Source organism: Coenobita brevimanus, chromosome 75 (genome assembly GCF_032717465.1).
Source record: "Coenobita brevimanus isolate Jiangsu-jjx chromosome 75, ASM3271746v2, whole genome shotgun sequence".
Taxonomy (NCBI): Eukaryota; Metazoa; Arthropoda; class Malacostraca; order Decapoda; family Coenobitidae; genus Coenobita; species Coenobita brevimanus.
In genome coordinates, this window is record NC_137028.1 from 19,580,152 (window position 1) to 19,603,660 (window position 23,509).

The 23,509-nt window shown below is 42.8% G+C and overlaps 1 protein-coding gene across 1 annotated transcript in view; it reads left to right on the top strand.

Moving 5' to 3' along the window:
* Nucleotides 1-23,509, top strand: part of LOC145408109 (COMM domain-containing protein 2) — a 105,799-nt gene that overhangs the window by 18,978 nt on the left and 63,312 nt on the right. The window contains exon 2 of the mRNA XM_080278916.1: nucleotides 14,609-14,797. Coding sequence (XP_080135042.1) covers nucleotides 14,609-14,797 — 189 coding nt within the window. The remainder of the gene's footprint in view (nucleotides 1-14,608; nucleotides 14,798-23,509) is intronic.

Here is a 23,509-nt window from a genome sequence, read left to right on the forward strand (position 1 = left end):
CAAATATACTACACACACACACACACACACACACACACACACACACACACGAAGTGAAGGCGAGAAGGGGGTATAAAAAACAACAAATATGTTGAAAGTGGCATATACTAATGCTGATGGTTTAATATCGGCAAGGCTAGAAATTAACAATTTCTTGAGGGTACATGAACCTGACGTTATGTGCTTTGTAGAGACCAAGTTAAGAGAAGATATTGATGTCCATATGGGAAATGGGAAATACAAACTGTGGAGAAGAGACAGAAAAGAAAAAATGGGAGGAGGAGTGATGATAGCAGTGAAGAACAACATAAACAGATACTGGGGAAATGGGAGAGGGTAGGGCTGAAGTGATAAATATGAAATTAGAAACTGGAGAGAATGACAAGAGAGATATGGCGGTAGTGTATTTTCCCCCTAAGACAAGAGCATGGAATTAAGAATACCAGGAGATGTTGTCAGACATGACTACTTATCTACAGATAGTGATTAAGAAAAGCAACAGTATAATTTTACTGGGTGACTTTAATTGTAAAGGGGTGAACTGGGAGGAATGGGACTCAGGAGGCAGTGAAGATTCATGGGGCACTATACTGTTAAATATAACAATGAATAATGTGATAATGCAAAGGGTCAAAGAAGAGACAAGATTCTGAGGTGAGGATACACCAGCATGATTAGGTTTACTGCTAACCAAAGAACCCGACGTAATTGAATCTTTGAATTATCTGTGTCCTATAGGAAAAAGTGATCATGTGGTCACTGAGTTCCAGATGATGATAATAGGGAATGTGGTGCCAAGAGATGAGCTTTATAGGGAGGGAAGATACAACTTTGGGAAAGCAAACTTTACAGGATTGAGAAAAATTTTTGAAAATGTGGATTGGAGAAAATTCAGGGAAACAAGAGAGATACAGTGGAAGTGGGATATGTTTCTAGACCTCTAAAATTCGGGAGTGGAAAAATATGTGCCAAGAGTAAGAGGGAAAGAAAACAGGAAAAAGAAGTGGTTTAATAGAAGGTGTATGATAGCAAAAAAAGAGAGGGACACAGCATGGAACAACTGGAGAAAGAAAGGTAATAAGAGACTAAAAGAAGAATATAAAAGAAGTAGAAATGAATATACAAGAATACGTACAGAGGAAGAAAGGAACTTTGGAAAAGGCATAATAGACAATTGTAAGGATGAACCCACTTTGTTTTGTAGATGTGTCAATGGCAAATTGAAACAAAAGGAAGGAATCACCAAACTGAAAGTAGAAGGAGAGGTCTATAAAGATGCGGCAATGCAAGCTGAAATAATGAACAAATGTTTCCAATCGGTTTTCACTAATGAAAGGGAGTTTGTGGAAGGGCAGGGAGTGACTAGAAATGTACAGTGGTGGGCAGCGCAAACGAAAGAGAACCTTGCGCATGCGCAATGCACAATCCACAGTTCACTACCTTGCGCAAATGCAAGCGCGCAATCTGACTAATATTTAGCTTGCGCAATGTCGCACAGCACAAGCGCAAACTATTTGCATATATTTGTGGGAATTACTGTAAAATATTGAGATATTTAAATAAATTAGCAGTACAGCCGGTACTCCTGGTACTGGGGGCATCCATTACTAACACATTAAATTGAAATTATTTACTGTGAAATAAAATGATTCACTTGACACACTAAGTGACTAAGACAGTAGGACTGGAGCAAGGCGTTGTTAACTCATGGAAGTTCAAACAGAGGAGTGAGTGGAGCAGAGGGACAGGGAAACAAAGGCTGTGATGTTGCCAGTTTTACTTTAACCTGCATTTTCTCAAGACGTTTTATTTAATAATTTAATACAGTATACCGGTAGATATACAACAGCATATGCAGTTCCTTACAAAAATCATTAAAACATTTAAATCAAATATCTATCTATCTATCTATCTATTACCAGACACCATAATCCCGTAAAGGATGGCCATTTGACACTGAGTTAGTTGTTTTACAGGGAGGGGCACCAACCCTCCACCAACCCACTTGTTGACATGCAGGGAGCACATATGGTTTGGTTATATGGTTACCACCCAGCGCTGTAAATGGTTTCTTGGCTTACAGGAAACCATTTGGCTTGTCACTCAATGTAAAGCCACCTGTAAAGGAAAGAAAAGGAATAAGAAGTGACAGGAAAGATAGGAGAGATAGGAAGAGAGGAGGGCAGGCACAGAAAAAGAATGATAAAAGCTAAGAAAGTAGGCAGCACTACATCAAGTGAGTGGATGATGGTCGCCACCACCTACCACAATCAAATATCCACAGCCTAATATATTATTAGGCTGTGAATATTTGATTTAAATAATGTTTTAATGATTTTTGTAAGGACCTGCATATGCTACTCTTCATAAATAATGTATTTTTAACTTATTATTATTAACCACCTACCACAATCAAATATCCACAGCCTAATATGAGGCGTTAAGAATAGTACTGACGTAAACGCCATATATAAACAATGGAGAAAAACGCAGTTAAAGTTTTGCAATCTTCAGACTGTGATAACTTTAAAGTGGGATATGATAGGAAGCTCGTGTTTCTTTTAAATTGAAGCTCTATTACAGGGCTTTCCATACAGTAATACATTCATATACCACAATCTGAATATTGCCACATTAACTGCATTTTTCTCCATAGGTAGATCTTAAAAAAAAAAAAAAATTACGTAAAATCACCGGATTTTGCACATACTGACCCTGCTCACATACGCTTCACCTAGATTGCGTCTCTTTTTCACCACGTTTGACCGCCACTCACTGCACTGGGGCCCTCTTTTTCTACTTAGAGGCACTCCAGGGTCATCTCACTCTCCGTTGAATCACTCATACCGCCGGCACAAATGTTCTTACGAACGCACACAGAAAAAAAGGAAAATCAATAAATTTCAGTGTGGTGGGGAGGGAGGAGGTAGGACGACTGTGGTGGTCGGGGGGAAGGGAAGAGGCGAGAACGGGGCGTCATCAGTCACGGGAGCTCGTTCCCGCCTCCCATTGGCTGCTCAGCCCCGCGTCTTCTGGCACTGGCGGATACGCTCACGGAGGTAAACTCTGAGTGCAATTTTTCTAGGTGAGCCCATAGGGTCGGTAATACCTTCAATACTATAGGGATTTCGACCGTGTTGCGAGTTGTATTCTGACTACTCGGTTGTGTGTCCAGGCACAGGAGGAATACAGTGCTATAATAACTCACCTGCAGGAGCAAGTTCCCTCATGCCATTGGCTGCCCGTGGCGCTTACACTAGGCAGATTTGGGTGACGCGCGTAGAGCCGCAGGTACCACTCTAAGGTAAAGGGTTTTCGACCATTTTCTGGGTTGAATTCTGACTGTTTAGTTGTTGCCGCAGACAGAGGAAGGCCGGGGGAAGACAATGGTGTACATAACTGAAAATCGTCCGAGGTGGCGCTTACGTCACTACTATTCTCAACGCCTCATATATTATTAGGCTGTGAATAATTGATTTAAATAATATGCTCTAATGATTTTTGTAAGGACCTGCATATGCTACTCTTCATAAATAATGTATTTTTAACTTATTATTATTTATTAATAATAATAATTAAAAAAATACTGTTGAAGCATTTTAAGAAATGCTACTACCCTCCCGCCTCCCCCTAACAATCCTGAACCCTCACGACCCACCCGAGCCTCCCCCATCCCTTGTCTAGCCATGCAGGCAGCTCCCAAGATCACATATCCTGTGGACTGCGCAATCAACAGGACAGGTGCGCAAGGCAAGTGCACGAGTGCAAATTTAGTTGTGCAAGTGCAACTAAATTTGCACGTGTACACCTGCCTTTTCATGTGCAAAAGTGCAATATTGCGCAAGGTCTCATGCGGTGCGCAATGTGCAAACGATATTCACCGGAGCACAATGATGTGCAATTGCGCACTGTGCAAGTCATTGCACACTTGCCCAGCACGGGAAATGTAGTGATAAAAGATATAAAGGTGGAAGTACAGGAAGTGTATAAATCACTGGAAACTCAAGATGTAAGGAAAGCCTCAGGACCGGATGGAATCTATAATTGGGTACAGATGGGTACTGAAGGAATCGTTCGTTTTCAAAGGCTCCAACATGCTTGCATGTGTCGGCCTTGATCACCTAATTTTGGCTCTCCACACTGCACGATCCATTGCAGCCTCCCTCTTCAGTCCCTTAACCCTGAGGTCACACTTAATGACCTCGTCCCATGCCTTTCTTGGTCTACCCCTCATAACCTCACCCCCAATATTAACACTTCTCACCTTCCTCACCCAATTATCATCCCCCATCCTCTCCACATGTCTAAACCATCTCAATCTACCTCTCCTCATCACAATACCAATACACTCCAGTCCCATCCTACCTCTCAACTCTTCCATCGCAAACCCAGCCCCTCCAGGCCTTGGACACAGGGACGCACTGCACATCCACCTAATCATTGTCATTTCTGTGTGTCTGAGCCAGCGAATATCTTCCTCCTTCACTGCCCAGGTCTCACTACCATACAGCATTACACTCCTAACACATGCTGAATATAAAGACCCCTTAGCATGTAGGGAGAGTCCTCTCAATGTCAGGAGAGGCAAGAGCTCCCTGAACTTCTTCCAACCACTTCTCATCCTAGCCACAGAGCTAGCTCCAGCCCCACCTCCAGCACACAACATGTCTCCCAAATAACAAAACTCTTCCACACACTCAAGAGATTCACCAGCAAGTTCAATCCTTTCACGTCTGACAATCTCCACCTGCTCACCCCAACACGCCGTACACGTAAATTCAGCATTATCTTGCAGTCTACCTCTGATACCACTACATTTCTCATGCACCCATTTATCACACACACCACACAAGATGGAATTACTTCCCACGCCCTTGTGGCAAACTGCACATGGCCACTCTCCCTCGTCTTTGACAGTACCGCCACCAACCCTAGATATCATTACTTTGGTTTTATCTGCATTTACCCTTAAACCCTTGTGCCCCATACCATCTCTCCACTTCCAACCTTTCCTTCGCCTCCCTTTCGTTCTCTGCAATCAACACCAAATCATCAGCATACAACAACTCCCACGGAAGTCCGTTTCTAAAGTCACGTGACAGGGCTTCGAGTACCATGATAAACAACACGGGACTCAAGACTGACCCCTGATGCACACCAACATTCACAGAAAACTCATCACTCAAATCTCCATTCACTCTTACCTGGGTGTGAGCACCCACATACATAGCCATAACCACCCTAACCAGCCACTCCTCCAAGCCAAGCTTTCTCATTGCCCACTTCACCACCTCTCTAGGGACTCTGTCAAAGGCCTTTTCCAAATCAACAAAAACAAAATAAAGATCCCTTCTCCTACCAATATATTTTTCCTGAAGCTGTCGAACAATGAATATAGCATCAGTGGTCCCCGTACCTGGCATACACCCAAACTGCATCTCATCAATATTCATTCTCTCTCTAATCATACCTTCTAAAACTCTCGCCATTACCTTCATTATCTGATCTAAAAGCTTTATACCTCTATAATTTCCTCTTTCCAGGGCATCACCCTTCCCTTTATACACATTTACAATTACACTCTTCAGCCAATCATCTGGGACAACACACTCATAAATAATCCTATTTATCAGGTCAGTGACTAAACTCACCCCTATATTGCCTGAGGCCTTCAACATTTCAGCAGTCAACCCAGACACACCTGCTGCCTTCCCCACTCTCATCCTGCCTATTGCCTCACTCACAGTAGCAGTATCAATCAAAGGCCAAGGGCCAGGCACTGGATCTGCTGGCTCCAAACCTTCCCTGTCCCAGTCAAACTCCTCATTCAACAACCGGTTATAATGCTCTCTCCATGCATCTTTAATATCCTCACTGTTCACCACTACCCTTCCTTCATCATTCTTCACACACTGCTCACCTATAATATCCCGATTATCCCTCTTCACTTGACCTGCCACCCTAAATATCATATTTTTCCTTTCCCCATGATTTAGGTTATCAAGTAAAAGTCTCTGTGACTCAGACTTTGCCCTGTATACCTCTCTTCTAGCCCTACGCTTGGCAGCCAAATATTCCTCTTTGCTACCACCCTTCTTCCACTCCCGGAAAAGCCTTCTTTTCTCCTTAACCCGTCCCATCCCGACGTTTTCTGGGCAGTGGTACGCCCCAGTCCCAACATTTTTGGACCTTTTTTTTTTTTTTTTTAGGCTCAAACATTCGCTTTTGGTGAGAAACATCGAAAATTCATAGAGAAATCGCTCACCTGAGGTTTAAAATACTCGATCCAGGTACAAGTACCTCCTTACCTGACTGGGTTTTCTAACAGGCTGGCACCAAAGAAAATGAGTTCTATGGGAGGGTAACTATTTTATCCACTCTATCTATCTATCTGTCTATCTATTGCCAGACGCCTCAATCCCGTTTGGGGTGGCCACAAACAAATCGCCTCCAAGTCGCCCTGTCCCTCGCCATTTCACTCCCCTGCTCCCAACTCACACCCCCCTCTCTCATATACCTCTCCACCCCATCTCTCCATCTCATCCTCGGCCTCCCCCTCCCTCTTTCCCCCTCCACCTCACTCACATACACTCTCTTCGTCAGTCTTTCACCCTCCATCCTCTCCACATGGCCAAACCACCTCAGTGTGTTCCTCATAACGCTTCCTATCACATCCACATCAACACCACAACGCTCCTTTATATCCTCATTCGTCAGCCTGTCTCTCCATGTGACTCCACAGGCTCCTCTTAAATAACTCATTTCCACGGCTCTCACTCTTGACTTGTGTCCTTCCAACAACGTCCAAGCTTCACTTCCGTACGTTAGAGTTGGTATCACAATACTGTCATGTAGTAACTTTTTCACTTCCATGCTCACTTCCCTGTTTCTTATCACTGCTTTCAAAGAACCAGCAACCTTTCTTCCCTGCTGTACCCTTTCAAGCACTTCACCCTCCAAACCTCCATCCTTACTCATCACACTACCCAAGTACTTAAACGTACTCACATTTTCCAATTCCTCACCATCCAACCTTGCTGTACATTCACTGACTTCACCTCTCTCAAAGACCATCACTTTACTCTTCCCTACATTCACCTTTAGATTCCGTTTCTTACACACTCTCTCAAACTCATCCACCAAGCCTTTATCCACTCATAAACAGTATTTATTTATTTACTTGGTACGAAGTTATATGTAGTACAAGAGTATACAGTAATCCCGCATTTTTTGCGGATTTTTTGTCTACGGTTTTGTCCTCTCGCGGATTTTCTTAGCATTAATAAGTTGAACAAAAATATCCTTGAATATACAGAAAACAAAAAATTTGAAATTCCCGCAGCTTCCAATTGTAGCGCGGTAAACTCACGCCACCCTCTGTCCCTTTCCCGTGGCCCCTCTGCCAGTGTTACCATATCTAGCATAATTTTATTCTTTTAGCATAATTTTGATCAAATTTTCGAGTCTGGAATATTTTTTAGCATATTAGAAGTTTTAGAATCATTCTAGCATAATTTAGAATGGAATGGAATATTTTTGGAATAATTTTATAAAAGCTACAAATCAGAGAGAGAGAGAGACGAATAAGGTAAGAAGATGTTTGAATAGTTGGTTACTTTCAGTTTGGGCTTGGTTGGGTTGGATTAGGTTAGGTTGGGTTGGATTAGGTTAGGTTAGGTTAGGTGTTAGGTTAGGTTCGGTTTGGTTCGGTTAGGTTAGGATAAGTTTGAGCTTTGTACTTTACCCATGAAACCTAGGTTTTTCCGATGGATTTTGGTATGATTCATTCGATTTTCAGCTTCATTTCAGTCGGAAATGACCATTTTCTGTGTTTCCCCCCCTCCCTATAACCCCCGAGTCCCCAAAGATCCCCCATTATTTCAGGGGGATGGGGGGGGGGTCATATCTCAAAATCTGGTTATTTCCGACGGAAATGATGCTCAAAATCGAATGAATCACATCAAAATCCATCAGAAAAACGTAAGTTTCGTGGGAAAAAGCGGTATGGGCAGATACCGATATTTATCCTCTTACTGTATGTAGGTTCATTTTAATATTTTCATAGTAAACAATACATAATTAATATGTTGCACGAATATGTATAGAATTTTATCATTTAGCTTCAAGTTAGCATAATTCTTTTTTTACTTGGAAAAAATTTGCTCAATCTAGCATAATTTTTTCATTGCCCTAGCATAGTTTCGTTGTTTGGATATGGCAACACTGCTCTCTGTCCTGCATTCCTCAGTCCACGCCTGACTGTCTTAAGTGGTTGGTGTGCTTGTAACCACACTATGATATGAGCCTCTTGCCTCCCACTTGCTTTCCACATGGCCCCAGGACGTAAGCCAGCCTCACCAAAGGCTAATAATACAATTAGTAAGAACTCCAAAGTGACAAAACGATCAAGAAAAGTTATGACCTTAGCAGAGAAAATTGTGTTACTGGACAAGCTAAGAAACGACCGTGCGAGTGTTTGCTATCACCAGTTAATGCATCTTTTTAATTTGTACTGTTTTGTGAATAAATGTGTAGATAATTGTGTATTACAGTACGGTGTTTACGTTTTTCCTTCATAATGGAGTATGTGCTTTCAATCTTGTAAGAAGGTATTTCGGGATGAGTATGGAGGTTTCGGGACAATTCGCAGTCACAACAAACACAAAACAATTCGCCTTCATTAATGAAGATAGCTATGGGTGACGCTAGAATATAATTCAAAGGCGACTACAGCGAGGAAGAAACAAGTTAATTATTGACTAAAGGTGCAACTAATAAGTAATATCCAGAACCTACGCTACTGAACATAGACTTTGCTGGATCCCCCTGAAATATAGTTATTAAAGTATTGATTAATTAATAATAAGTATATTGATGAAAGTATTGATTAGTATATTTATAGAATGGCGGGGAATCGTCCAGGGTGCGAATTGTTCTGAAGGGGAATCGTCCATGTTTTGACGGGGAATTGTCTGACGGCGAATTGTCTCGCAATCAGTATGGACGTGGACTGTGTGATGGGCAGCATGGTGGATACAAGTGTAAGATTCAATTGTTAATAGAGTATTCACGGAATTGAATTTTCGCGGGGAATACAAGAACGTAACTACCGCGAAATATGTGGGATTACTGTATTGGTTTTCAAACAGTAATACAGTATAGGCATTATAAGCATTGTTTCACTCACTAACTCATCACCATTCATGACCTTTTTTTCCCACATTACCTGATCGTCATTTCTGACTGTTTCTTCCTCTAATGCTATGTAAACTTTGTCCTCCACATTGTCATCGATTTGGGAATCACTCTGGCCCTGAATGTCTTTATTGGCCAGGTCACTGGTAACAGGTGAATTGCCGAGACAAAGGCGTGCAAGGGGGGAGGGGGAGAGGTTATGCGGTGTAAGGCATTGTCCCTGCTTGGCATCTTGTAGAGGAATAGAGGAAGGTGTCCCGTGTGTACATGCCAAAAATCACTCGCGAAAATTGAAAATTGTGCAAATTAGGGACCTTGCAATGTTGCCGCGTTAATTCACGTCTCCGGGATATGAGTGCACATCATGTGAGGACGTGAATTCACGTCTCCGGGACAGGACGGGTTAACTGCAGCTTCTACACCCTCATCCCACCACCAAGTTACTTTATGTCTTGGTGGTCCTCCTGTCCAACCGCATGTTACATCAATAACTCTCAAGAAATTGTTCTTGAGGGCTCTGTACTGTTCATTAACACCTCTGTCTACAGCTCCCTGTTCAGCCACCACTCTCAACTCGCTATAGAAGGCATCCCTTACTACTTGGTTTTTCAGCTTCCATATTTTCCTCCTAGATACATAAGTCCTCTTTTTCATCACTTGTTCTTTAAGCACCATATCACAAATCAATAGTTCGTACTGCTGCACACACTCCTCACTTCCTATAACTTTAACATCCCTCACTAACCTCCTACCGGCCCTACTATCCAGAAAATAATCTATCTGACTGCTATTTCCCCCAGACTCATACGTAATTAACCTACTGTCTCTTTTCCTAAAATATGTGTTGCACACAATCATGTCCGTTGCCTCCTCAAACTCGAGTATCCTTTCCCCTTTTGCATTTCTTAGACCATACGCACATCCCCCATGCAGAGAACAATGCAGGGAACAATTGGCAGATAAGATTCTCAGTTTAATTGTCTGTTCTCTGGAAGAAGAAAAGTCCCTCAAGAATGGAAGAGGGCAAATGTGGTACCAATTTATATATATATATATATATATATATATATATATATATATATATATATATATATATATATCCATCCATCCATCATCCAGTTCTATGTTGCCCCATGAGGAGCGTAGAAGCCCAGGGCTAGGCAATTTGGTCCTGACATTTAAGATGAGAGTGACCAGCCTCACTCATTCCTGAGTGGCATTACATGAGCAATATATATATCTATCTATCTATCTATTGCCAGACGCCTCAATCCCGTTTGGGGTGGCCACAAACAAATCGCCTCCAAGTCGCCCTGTCCCCCGCCAATTCACTGCCCTGCTCCCAACTCACACCCCCCTCTCATATACCTCTCCACCCCATCCCTCCATCTCATCCTCGCCCTCCCCCTCCCTCTTCCCACCTCCACCTCAATCACATACACTCTCTTCGTCAGTCTTTCACCCTTCATCCTCTCCACATGGCCAAACCACCTCAGTGTGTTCCTCATAACGCTTCCTATCACATCCACATCCACACCACAACGCTCCTTTATATCCTCATTCGTCAGCCTGTCTCTCCATGTGACTCCACAGGCTCCTCTTAAATAACTCATTTCCACTGCTCTCACTCTTGACTTGTGTCCTTCCAACAACGTCCAAGCTTCACTTCCATATGTTAGAGTTGGTATCACAATACTGTCATGTAGTAACTTTTTCACTTCCATGCTCACTTCCCTGTTTCTTATCACTACTTTCAACGAACCAGCAACCTTTCTTCTCTGCTGTACCCTTTCAAGCACTTCACCCTCCAAACCTCCATCCTTATTCATCACACTACCCAAGTACTTAAACGTATTCACATTTTCCAATTCCTCACCATCCAACCTCGCTGTACATTCACTGACTTCACCTCTCTCAAAGACCATCACTTTACTCTTCTCTACATTCACCTTTAGATTCCGTTTCTTACACACTCTCCCAAACTCATCCACCAAGGCTTGCAGCTCCCCTTCGTCTTCACTCAACAACACAGTATCATCTGCAAACAACAGTACAGGGAGTTTCCAAACACTAGCCTCTCTCACCAGGGCCACTCCAACATCCACTACCCTACCTTGTACCTCTTTTATTACCCAATCCATGTACAGATTGAACAACCATGGAGACATGACACATCCCTGTTTCAACCCAACTTTCAAAGAGAAAAATTCACTTAGTTCACTATCCACACGCACTGCAGCCTTCGCACCATCGTACATACTCTTCACAGCATTGAACAACTTCCCATCTACTCCATATATTCTTAACACTTTCCACAATCCTTGTCTATCCACCCTGTCATATGCTTTCTCCAAATCCATGAAAGCCGCATACAACTTCTTTCCCTTCTCTAGAAACTTAAAGATCTAAGAATGAATATCTGATCTACACAACCTCTTCCCTTCCTAAAGCCTCCATGTTCTTCTCTAACTAATTTCTCTGTTCTTTCTCTAACTCTGTCAATAAGTATCCTACCATACACTTTTCCTATTATACTAAGAAGACAAATGCCCCTATGATTACCACACACTTCTTTTTCCTCTTTTCCTTTGTACAAGGGAATAATTATACCTGACTTCCAATCCTCCGGGACTCTGCCTTCCTCCCAGGCTAATCTGCACATCTTCCACATCCATTCTACTACTATCTTTCCCCCATGCTTCAGCATTTCACCACACACTCCATCAATTCCTGGGGCTTTCCCCAATTTAACTTTCTTCATTGCTTCCACAACTTCTATTCTACTGATTTCTTCCTGTCTTCTCACCTCCCTCCTTCTCCCAGCCATTCCTTAGCCACTTATACTCGCATTATTTCCATCCTCTATGTTCAACAATTCCTTAAAGTGTTCTCTCCATCTGCGCCACTTTTTCTCCCTTCTCCACTAGTAATCTACCATTTTTATCTTTCACTCCCCTGCTAACTTCACTTCCACCCTGTCTTACTCTTTTCACCTCTTTCCAGAACATTTTCTTACAGTCCCTCCACTTTACACTCAAATTCCTTCCAAATTCCTCATCCACTCTCTTCTTACTCTCTCTTACTAATCTTTTCACCTCTCTCTTTCTTTCTACATATAACTCTCTCTTCCGCCTGTCAACTTCTTCCACGCCCCTATTTCTCATCCATTCATTGTATGCTTTCTTCTTTTGTGCCACAGCCTGTCTCACCTCTTCAGTCCACCATGCTGTTCCTTGCACCCCCGTAGGTCTTCTCTTCCTTCCACACGCCACATCACATGCTGCACATATTTCTTCTGTAACTATCCTTCACACACCTTCCACGTCTCCCATCTGCTCCAATTCATATTTGCCCAATCGTTCCTCCACTTCTCTCTTATACTCTGCCCTTTTCTTATCCCCTATATATATATATATATATATATATATATATATATATATATATATATATATATATTTATGTGTCTGACTCTGGGCACAGGCTTCACAGCCTGCTCTCAAGGCCCAGTAGTCCTCCTACATACCATACATGTCACCCCTTTGGCGCTAACACCCACCATCCATATTGAATACATGCTAGGGCTGTCTCATATAGGACTGGTGTATTGGTATTAGCAGGGGTATTTTTACTACATGTCGGCAGGTCTTTTGGTAGATCAGTAAAGTCTGCTTTCATGAAATTCAAATCCTTAAACTGTTCCCTGCCCCAGCGGAGATTTGAACCTGGGTCCGGTAGGACTGCAGGCCACCTCTCTACTGATCAAGGAAACAGGGAAGAACCCGCGAATTATAGACCAGTGTCCCTAACCAGCATGGTTGCAAAATTGTGTGAGAGAATCCTGAAAGATAGATGGATAAAATATCTGGAAGAGATGAAGAGGTTGACTGAAAGTCAGTTTGGATTCAGAAGTGGAAGGTCATGTGTTTCCAACTTGTTGAGCTTTTACTCAAGAGCGATTGACGTACTACAGGAGAGACGGTTGGGTGGAGTGTGTGTATTTAGATTTGGAGAAGGCCTTCGACAAGGTGTCCCATAACGACTGATGTGGAAACTAGAGCATATAGAAGGACTGAAGGGAAACCTCCTGGAATGGATGACAGAGTTTTTGAGAGACTGACAAATGAGGACAGTAATAAAGGACAGGATGTCTGGATGGAGGGAAGTAAACAAGTGGAGTCCCTTAGGGGTTGATGTTGGCGCCAGTAATGTTCCTGATCTACGTAAATGATATGGTAGATGAAGTGAACAGTTATGCAAGTCTGTTTGCCGATGATGCAAAGATCTTGAGGTAGGCAGAGGTTGAGGAGGATTGTAAAATGTTGCAGGAGGATCTGGATAGGATACACGATTGGAGCCGGATGTGGGAAATGAAATTCAATGCAAAGAAATGTGAAATATTGGAAATTGGTAAAAGTACCATGAGGCCATCACTGAATTATTAGATGGTTAATGAACCAATCACAAAAGCGAGAGAAGAGAAAGATTTGGGAGTGCTGGTCCAGGATAGTTTGTCACCAGAAAAACATTAACAAGACAGTTAGACGTATAAACTCTTGACTAACATAAGAGTAGCATTTCATTACATGGATAAGGAGATGATGAAAAAATTTATAATGGCCATGATCTGCGCCAGGTTAGAATATGCAGCAGTAGTGTGGTCCCCACACAAAAAGAAAGATATAAACAAGACTTAGAGAATACAAAGAACAGCAACCAAGATGGTCCCCAGTCTAGCAGATGTCGTACAGAAAGAGGCTAGAAATGCTGGATTTGCCTTCCTTAGAGGAAAGGAGAGAGGAGTGACATGACTGCAGTGTCCAGGACCATGATGGGAGTAGACAAAACTGACTGAGAAGATCTGTTTGTATGAGATAAGAGAGTAACAAGAGGACACAGAATGAAACTGAAGAAGCCAAGCTGCTTGAAGGATATCGAGAAATATAGTTTCCCTTATACACGTATAGGCCTGTGGAATAGCCTGGACAAAGAGATCGTCCAATCTAAAAACTTACACGAGTTTAAAAGCTAAATTTGACTTACTAAGAAAAAGGGACAGGACCCCACGAGCGTAGCTCATTTCCTGTATATCACAATTAGGTAAATACAGTTAGGTAAATACACACACACACACACACACACACACACACACACACACACACACACACACACACACACACACACACAAATTGCTGTAACACTACTAGGATATCCCAATAAACTTCAGGCTAAAAAGATATCAGTCAAAGTCTAAGAGTTAACAAGGGTTGGCAGAGGGTTAGTGCCCCTCCCCATAAAGTTACTACAATATATCAAAGACAAATGACCACCCCTTATGGGATTATGGTGTGTGGTTTTAGACAGATAGATAGAAATGTGATTTTTTAAAATTCTCATAACTGAACTTTATTTTCAGGTAGAAGATGCAGTGCGGGCACTTGTCTTCCTATTCATACACTGCACTCAAGCAAAGGCCTCCAGATCTGAGCTTCAAGACCTTGCTCTCTCCTTGAACTTTGCTGATGAAGCAGTAAACATTTTACTGGATGCATATGTTGATAATGAAAGTGACCTAAAGGAGTATTTAAGAACAATGGGAATTCAGGTAATAATATAATAATTGCTTTGTACTGCATGTGACTTCTGATATGTAGCCCTTCATCAACAGTAGATATCAAAAGCTACAATGCATTTTTTCTAATTTGACAAAGATCTATTTACTAGATAAAACAGTGCATAGTTATTCCTTTTCTGCCTTTCCTATAAAATTTCCATGATTGATTACTCTTTCTAACAAACATGTCCCCTCCCTCCCCCATCTTTTTCCTGCTGGTTTTACTGGATAGTGTGGTGGGTGGGGTGAGCCTTCCTTTTTGCTATCCTTTTCTCTTACATGCTGGTTTTATATTAGTAGGATTATTTATTTATTTATTTCTTATATGTACTGGTGTTGTCAGAAGGAGAGGTTGACCGAGATGGTTTGGGTGTATTGCAAGGGTGGAGGATGACAACTGGGTGCGGAATATGAGATGGGTGAATGTCCGGGGGTAGGTCTGCAAGCAGCAGACAGAAAAATATTTGGGATGAGGTCATAGACTGTGACCTCAACGATACGGGACTGAATACGGAGGCTGCCAGAGATCAAGCAGCATGAAGAGGCACTATTTGGTGACCAAGACCGATACATGTAAGCATGCTGGAGTCTTCATAACTGATGTGATAAGGTACGAAATAAGATTAACTGAATTTCGTGCAACTATGAGTTAATAATCATGCAGTGGGAATGGCCCATTCCCATCTGGTAATAACTGTTGTAATACCTGTGCATTATAAATTTGCATGAGGCTCAGTTGTGATAGTTTCACATGTCTGCTGACAAAACAAGGGTTTTTATACTCCATTAGTTTTATGAGAAATACAGTAGATGCTTGATTTAATGAACACTGATACAGTGCCCTTGCACAGTGAACAAGTCTGTGGGCAGCAGACAAGCTCGTTTAAAGTGAATTCGTTCACTGTGAACAACACATCTTACGGGAAAAATAGCATATGGGCGGCACCGCTCCCTCAAAGTCCACTTTTTGAGCCATGGAGATCTACTAAAGGGCACATTTCAGACACATACAGTTCAGATATATAAAATATACAACAAATGGTTACTTACCTTAAATGAAGAAGATGGCGGCCCTGATTGGCTTGAATACAGGTGGTTCCGAGGCAGGGAGATACACTTAGTTTGTCCCTGCCACATCACCTTCCACTCCCTCGTTCCCATCGCCAGTCTCGCCCTCATCACTTGACTGAACCACATCCCCACGTGCCTCTACATCATTCACCTCTCCCATAAAACCTTCAGAGTCCAAAGATGACTCCACTGACATCACATCATCATCGTCTTCCCCAGGAAGTGTAGCAGACGATGTAGAGGCAACTGGTTCCTGTTGTTCTTAAGTTTGGTAGAAGCATGTGATGAGTGTTTGTTTTCTTCTGTTGCCTTCCATATTGTGACTTTTAGTGTAATGGCGGGGGACAGGGCGACTTGGAGGCGATTTGTTTGTGGCCACCCCAAACGGGATTGAGGCGTCTGGCAATAGGTAGATAGATAAACAAAAAGTGGTTTTCACTCCACTGAGCACTTCCTGTGTCCTAAGGTACCTGGTTTCAACTGCCTTGACTTCTTCTCTCAGAATATACGTTGCTGCTAAAATTTTACTGAGCGCAGGCAAATAGACATAGACAAATCTTCATCCTCCATTGGATTCTGTTCAAAAGGTTGCTCAGATCTGGCTTCTTGTGCAGCGTTTTCTGCGGGGAGTGGGGTCGTTCAAATGGGAGTTGGCGGTAGTGGCCTACTCTTTCCACCGATTTCATTTACTCGGGGTACAACTCGTTCATTATGGTTTTGTGGACCTGATTACCCCCTGCTCGTTCACTAGGTGAATTGTTTATTCTGAATACGTTTGCTGTGCGAGGGCACTGTATAGCAGAAGCCCGAGATAAAAATTTTTTTTTTTCCCCATTCCCCCCATTTAAAGGAAAATTTCCGTATAACTGGGAATTAGTCCTTAAAGGAAGTTCTGTTCAGAAAATCAAATTATCGGAAAAAGTTTCGTAAATTGAGCGCATCATTGAGGCCATAGCAGACCGCTCCCCTGGCTGGCAGTGCTTTGTTGCCACATGTCCCCGCCAACTCGCCTGGGTAGTGGTAATGGCGGGGAGTGGGTGACATCGTGCAGCGTATACAGTATTCACATGATCACTCTACTGTTAGCAATGGCTTCGCATTTGTGTGGCTTTCATTTCGCATTGCGGCCATATTTTTTGTATTTATTATTTTTTTTTTTAAATTCAGTGAACCAAAACTTTAATGAACCATGCCTATGGTACAGGAAAAGAAGGGAAGGGTGAGGCTTTCTCTTGCCCTGAAATTGGAAATAATTGAGAAGATGGAGCACGGAATATGCCCAAGGGCGGTGATGAAGGAGTATGGGGTAAAGAAAACCCAAGTGTAAGACCTACACAAACACAAGGACGAAATCAATAAAGTGAAATTGCAGCCAGAGGTGGGTGCTAGTGTTAGTGAAAAATCTGAAATGTTAGAAAGGCCGTCTCTGAAAAAACCGAAGTTTGAAAAATTAAACAAAGTGGTGTACAGCTGGAACAGGCAGAAAAGAGCCCAGGGCTTGCCTGTGCATGGGCCTGAGATAAGGAGTGCTGCACTGAGGTTTGCTGAGAAACTCAGAATTGAGGACTCTGTGGCTAGTGATGGGTGGATAACAAGATTTTGTAGGCGACATGACATTACTATCCGTCTATTGTCAGATGCCTTAATCCTGTAAGGGGTGGCCACAAACAAATTGCCTCCAAGTTGCCCTGTCCCCTGCTATTTCACTGCCCTGCTCTGCTGACATTACATGCAGGAAAATTGTGGGTGAGAAGTGCAATGCTGACTTTGAAAGTGCCCAGCCTTTCGTTGAGGAACTAGAGAAGATTAAAAGGGAGACAGGCCTTCAGGACTGGCAAATTTATAATGCTGATGAAACTGGGCTTTTTTGGAAAGCCCTGCCTAACACCACACATGCCAAGAAAACCCAATCCAGTGTGCCAGGCCATAAGCAGTGCAAATCGCTGGTGTCTGTGCTGTTGTGCGCAAATGCCATTGCTTCACACCGACTGAGGCCAATGGTGATGGGGAATGCAAAGCAACCACGTGCAGTGAGGCCCATCATGAATACAGCAGTGTGCCTGTGGACTATGATAGCAATACCTAGGCTTGGTTCACTGGCAGGATAACCAAGTCTTAGTTTTTTTACTGCTTCGTGCCTTCAGTCAAGGGCTACCAAATGAAGGAGTAAAATGTGCAGCCAAATGAGGTCAGGGCTTTGTTGCTGCTGGACCAGGCCCCTGCCCATCCCTCAGAGGAAGTGCTAATTATCCATGGTTGGAGAATCAAGGCCATGTTCCTTCCTGCCAACACAACTTCCATCATGCAGCCTTAAGCCAGGGAATCATCAACATCTTCAAGCAGCATTACAGGAGGCTGATGCTGGGTGACATTCTGGTGGTAGAGATGGAGCCAGAGGAAGGACAGGACACCAGAGGGCAGCACAGTGTTGTAGCATGGAAGAAATATAACATGCATGACACTGTGCTTAACATCAGGAAGGCATGGGACCTTGTGGCCACCAGGACACTTATTCACGGGTGGAATGCAATATTTCGCCAGAGGGAGCACATGCAGCAGATTTTCAGGGCTTCACTACAGATGAGTGCAGGGAGGTATTTCACTGAGCAGGCGAGGTTGAAGTGGGCGTGGAGTACATCCATGAATGGATGACTATGGATGCTGGTGACCCTGGCTACCACATCCAGACCAAAGAGGAAACTGTAGCAGAAGTGACTGCAGAGGAGGCACCAGCTAAGAAGGAAGTGCAGGAGTCTACCAGCAAGGTCAGACTATCCCAAGCCAGTGTTGACACACTTCTGGATTTCCTCATTGACAGCAATCATGAGGATCTCCAAGTGTTTTACCCTCACCTGAGGGGAAATGAGGACCAGCATTAGGAAGATCTAGAATATATGTCCCAAAGCAGGCCAAGATCGATGACTTCTTCAAGCCACCACTACCATGTAAACCAAAGAAAAGGAAGGACAGTTGCACATCAGACATTTCCATGCCATCCACCTCTAGCCTTCCCTCAAATGAATCTGAAGTCTCTCTGCCCTCAACCTGTCCAAGGGACACCTACACCATTACCGACACCTTTCCTGATGCTCTCCAGCCCCTTCATCACCCTAGTACTACCTCTAGTGCTGATGGAGGGTGACTTTAACAGTGACTAAACCACCGGTTTCGGGGGGCCAATATGGCTACCTGTGTCAGGCATATTTCTGCAACAAGTGCAGAACACCTACTTTTGGAGGTAAGCCATACAGTATTTTGCTATCCCTATTTACTATACTACAGTGCTGCATTTGGTAAACTATTATCCTCACCTTATTCATTGTATGTGTATATTTTATTACTAAGTCATTACTGTACATATCAATGTTAATATGTACACAATAATGCATTTAAGTGGGGGTATTAATTATAGGTTCAGACTGCTGTATGTAGCACTGAGAGTTAGCATAGTTTGCTAGGTTTGGGTGTGCATTGTCAGAAACTCAGCCTAACTATTGTCTTCAGGGACTTAGTGGAAAGTTTCTCAAAATACTGGAAAAACTTTGTTTATATGAAGCCCTGGTTACGGAACTCAATTTTGCGGAAAATTCAAGAAAACAGAACGGGTTGGCTGGGTTAGTTAGCATCTTCTTTACAGATGATGAGAATGTTAGCACATTCTCAGGCATGACACACTAATACTATAGTCTGGCTACCAAAAGATTATTTCAGAGTGAAAAACTTCTGGTATCAGTAGGCAATGGATTAATGGGTAATTACCATTCAATTTCAATTTGGTATGGGTGGGTCCACTTATATGAGTGGGATGTGTTAACGGAAGATTGCTTGGATGACAAAAACTCGTATAATGGAGTACATAATTTATGGGGACAAATGGGGTTAGGTTAACTGACCCCCACCAACCCAGGTCCAGGTAACTTTAACTTTACAGATTAATATTACAAACACTTTATACACACCTATAATACTACCATATGTTCTATAATAATGCATAATCATGGTCATGTATGTAAGTGGAAGGAGGAATAGCATGAATAAAGTATGCTGTATAAACTTACTTTTAAAGTAGTACCAGCACTGTCCGACTGAGTCACCCCTAAGCCTCTCCAACACCTCTGGGGCTGGCTACATTTTCTCAACGAGGCACAAGAGAGAAAACGGCGAATGCTGCGCCTGCTGCAATTTCCCGCACTTTTCCATACAATCTGATTGTGGTGCATATGGTGGAAGGCAAGGCATAGCACAGGCTGGACAGGCATTCACCGCATTTGTGACGATTCACAATTTCCAGTTTCATGATGAAAGTACAGTAATAGGTACATGAGCAAGCTTGGCGGGCACTGCACTTGCAGAGGTAAGGGTGCACTTGAGAGGCACTACGTTAGCATTTGGGGTTTGCAGCACGACAATAGAGAACAGTAAAAACTCATGGTAACGGGCACACATGAGGTACTTCCAACATCCATGCTGTGTGGCGTATGAGAAAACGAGCGAGCGCACAAGGCTGAGAGTGGAAGGAGAGGACAGGAGGTGAGGGGGGTGCACGGGGCTTGCAAGCTCCTCTCACACACCTCATCTCAGCCGTGCTGAGTCTTTGGTGGGAAATGGTGAGCTTCTCAGATTTTCCACTCAAGCCAAATAATTTTCTTGCAACATCGGATTTTTGTGCTCATCTCACCAAATTTGGGTCTAAATTGTCCATTCTCGTATCATACTCTTGTAGCAGATGCTTGTATAATGGGACCCATCTGTACTTGTTTAACAATCAGCATAACCATATCAATGTATACATCAGTTATGTATAAATATTGGTAAATCAGCATGCTATAATCAGTATTTTGATACAGGATTTCTGGTGTTTACTTAGGAAAGCAGATGATGCAGAATAATGTGTACAGCAGTTATGTATAAATAATGCATGCTATAATCAGTATTTTGATAAAGGATTTCTGATATTTACTGAGGAAAGCAGGTGATGCAGAATACCTTAATTTTATGTGTATGTCTGTACTTTCACTCACAGGAGTAATTTCATATACCAAAAAGGCTAGAAGGGCACAAGGCTTACACCTGATGTATCCCAGTGGGTTAAGAGGAGAATATACTGTACTGGTACTGAAGTACCAGTACAGTATACTCTCCAGATAGATGAATTTCTTTCATGGTTTTTATGCACATGGAAAACAAAAATCTCATCATGGTATTGTATATTATTTTTACATAGGATCTGACACACGACAACCCAAATCTTGAAAAACTGTTTGTGCAGGATGCCAAACTCATCTGTGCAGTGTTGATGGAATAGGTGACTGTCACACTTTAATGATGCCAGACCAGTGACAGACTTGTTTCTTCTCCTTATTCCAGCCATTTTGACTGTGCACTCTCTATGACTTATGGCAACTGTGTCCCCCCCTCCCCCCTTTAGTGTAGATGCAAGGCTTACCTCTGCTGTACTATAACCATGGAAAGCCTTTCTGGGCATTTCCCAGAAAGGAAACATGAAGGCACAGAAAGATGGATAGAAACTGTGACAGGGCAGTCTGAAAATCAAAGACTTTTGAGATGCCTAGTACAACAGCAAAGATTCCTCCCAAATCCTGAAAGGATGATGCCATAGGATCCGATGTAAAAGAAAATAAATCACGTGGAATGCCCCTCCTGGTGTCCATATAAGCAAGCTGTGAAGAGAAAGGTTCTTAACTGCCTTCTTGTTGTAAACAAAGCCAAAGACTTAATGAAATATGAGATGAAGGTAGCTAGGTGATACCGAGACAGATGGGAACAGTCACCATTCTTTAGAAGAGGCTTGAATGATGGGGAAAAAAAAAAAAAAAAATTTAACAGAAAGAAAAGGTGCAAACTGACAGTTGACAAGTTTGCCTACACAGCATGTCAGCACGAAAGCAATTTTAGGGAACAAGAGGGACCCAATCAGGACTATAATTCTTTTAGTACTGAGGCTTGAGAGGGCAGAAAGTATTGTACAGTGGCCCCACAAGATACATGATTAATGCATTAATCTAGTGTACAGTGTAACTCAAAACTGTATGTCTCAGGCTGTTGAAATCCACTTTAAAAAGGCTAATGTGCTACTGTACCCGCATCTCAAGCCTGACTCCCATTTTCCCCTCTTAACCCCTACACACCAGCACATGCAGCAGCAAAAATGGTGGCCGGGGACCACTGGGTGACGGGAGGAGCCATTAATGTATTCCTGGCATCATCTGAACCGGCCACCATTTGATCTCATCACCAAAGGGTCGCAAGAAACTCCCACCACCACACACAAGTGTGTTGGTCTGTCCTGCACCTTTGCTAGGCGTAGAACGATCTTTTCAGGTTCCTCCTCGTCCAATTCCGTCCCCATTGCCCGCGGCCCCTTGCATCATCCACCTCTGCCAAGCCTCTTTCCAAGGATACTAGGGGTGGGCTCAGTGATAGTGCCATAGGGCGTGCCTTGGACGCAGCTGTCTAGTTTATCTAATATTGGAGAAGTTGTCACGTTGAGAGCAGAGTCAAAGTCGGGGCCACGCTCACACGCATGAATACATCCTGTCTTGAGCACCGAAAGTTAATTATCTTCTTCACGTCTTTACTCATCGATGCAACCACATGCAGACCTGGGGACGTTTTCATTCACAAGAAGAAGTTTTGGTGAGTACCATACTTTGCAGGGTATAAAATGCACTTTTTGTCTCAAAATTACCTTTAAATATCCTCATACATCCTGGAGGTCAGACTAGACAGGTTTGCTGAATCTCATAGACAGATCATCATCTCACTGCTTGGAAGTCACAGGTATTTTCTAGAGTATAAGGACCTTTGATTTAATATAAAAAATCACATCCACTTGTGTGTATACTCAGAGTTTATTATTAGAAACACCCAAGTTCAAGAACACAAAACACTCAAGGTTTGTTTACAACTGGCCATGTGATGATGTAGGGGTTTAGCAGTATAGCAATTTAGCCTCTAGCTAGCAGGCTAACATGATAACTAGTGGACTCCCCTCTAACCTTCTGAAATGCAGTCATGATCACTTTGCTTGCCATCCACATACTAACTAGTAAGGGAATCATATTGGAGATGTTGGCTAGCATGACTGCTGAGTCATTATAACAGATGTCTGTCTGGCCTGTTCATTAACCCCTTAACCGCGGGGCGTCACTTTCGTGATGCGCGGGCGCAATGGATCACACAGCGGGGCGTCACTTTTGTGATTCTGTGTTATTTTGAATTATCCCAGGCTTTCAAGTGGTGGCTTGTATCATCTATCAGTACTGCCAATGTCCAACACTAGTCAGCACTCCAAATCTCATCTGTACTCCCATCCATTGTTGACATTTTAGCGATTTTCCCCCCTTCCTGACTCCCCTCCCTACCTCCCCTCCATTACCCTGTCCACTCACCTCCCCGGCCGCACTGCTAAGCAAATCTCCCCTGGATTTTTTCAGATTTCATCCATTGAAATAAGCCCTATTCCCTATACTTATACAAAATAATATATACCAAAAAAAAATAAGGTAAGTGATAGTTGTATACACCAGGAATTGGCTAATTATCACCTGACAACCCCTCACATGCATTCATTCGCTACATTACTACGGTAATTTCCCCTTTGAATTATGC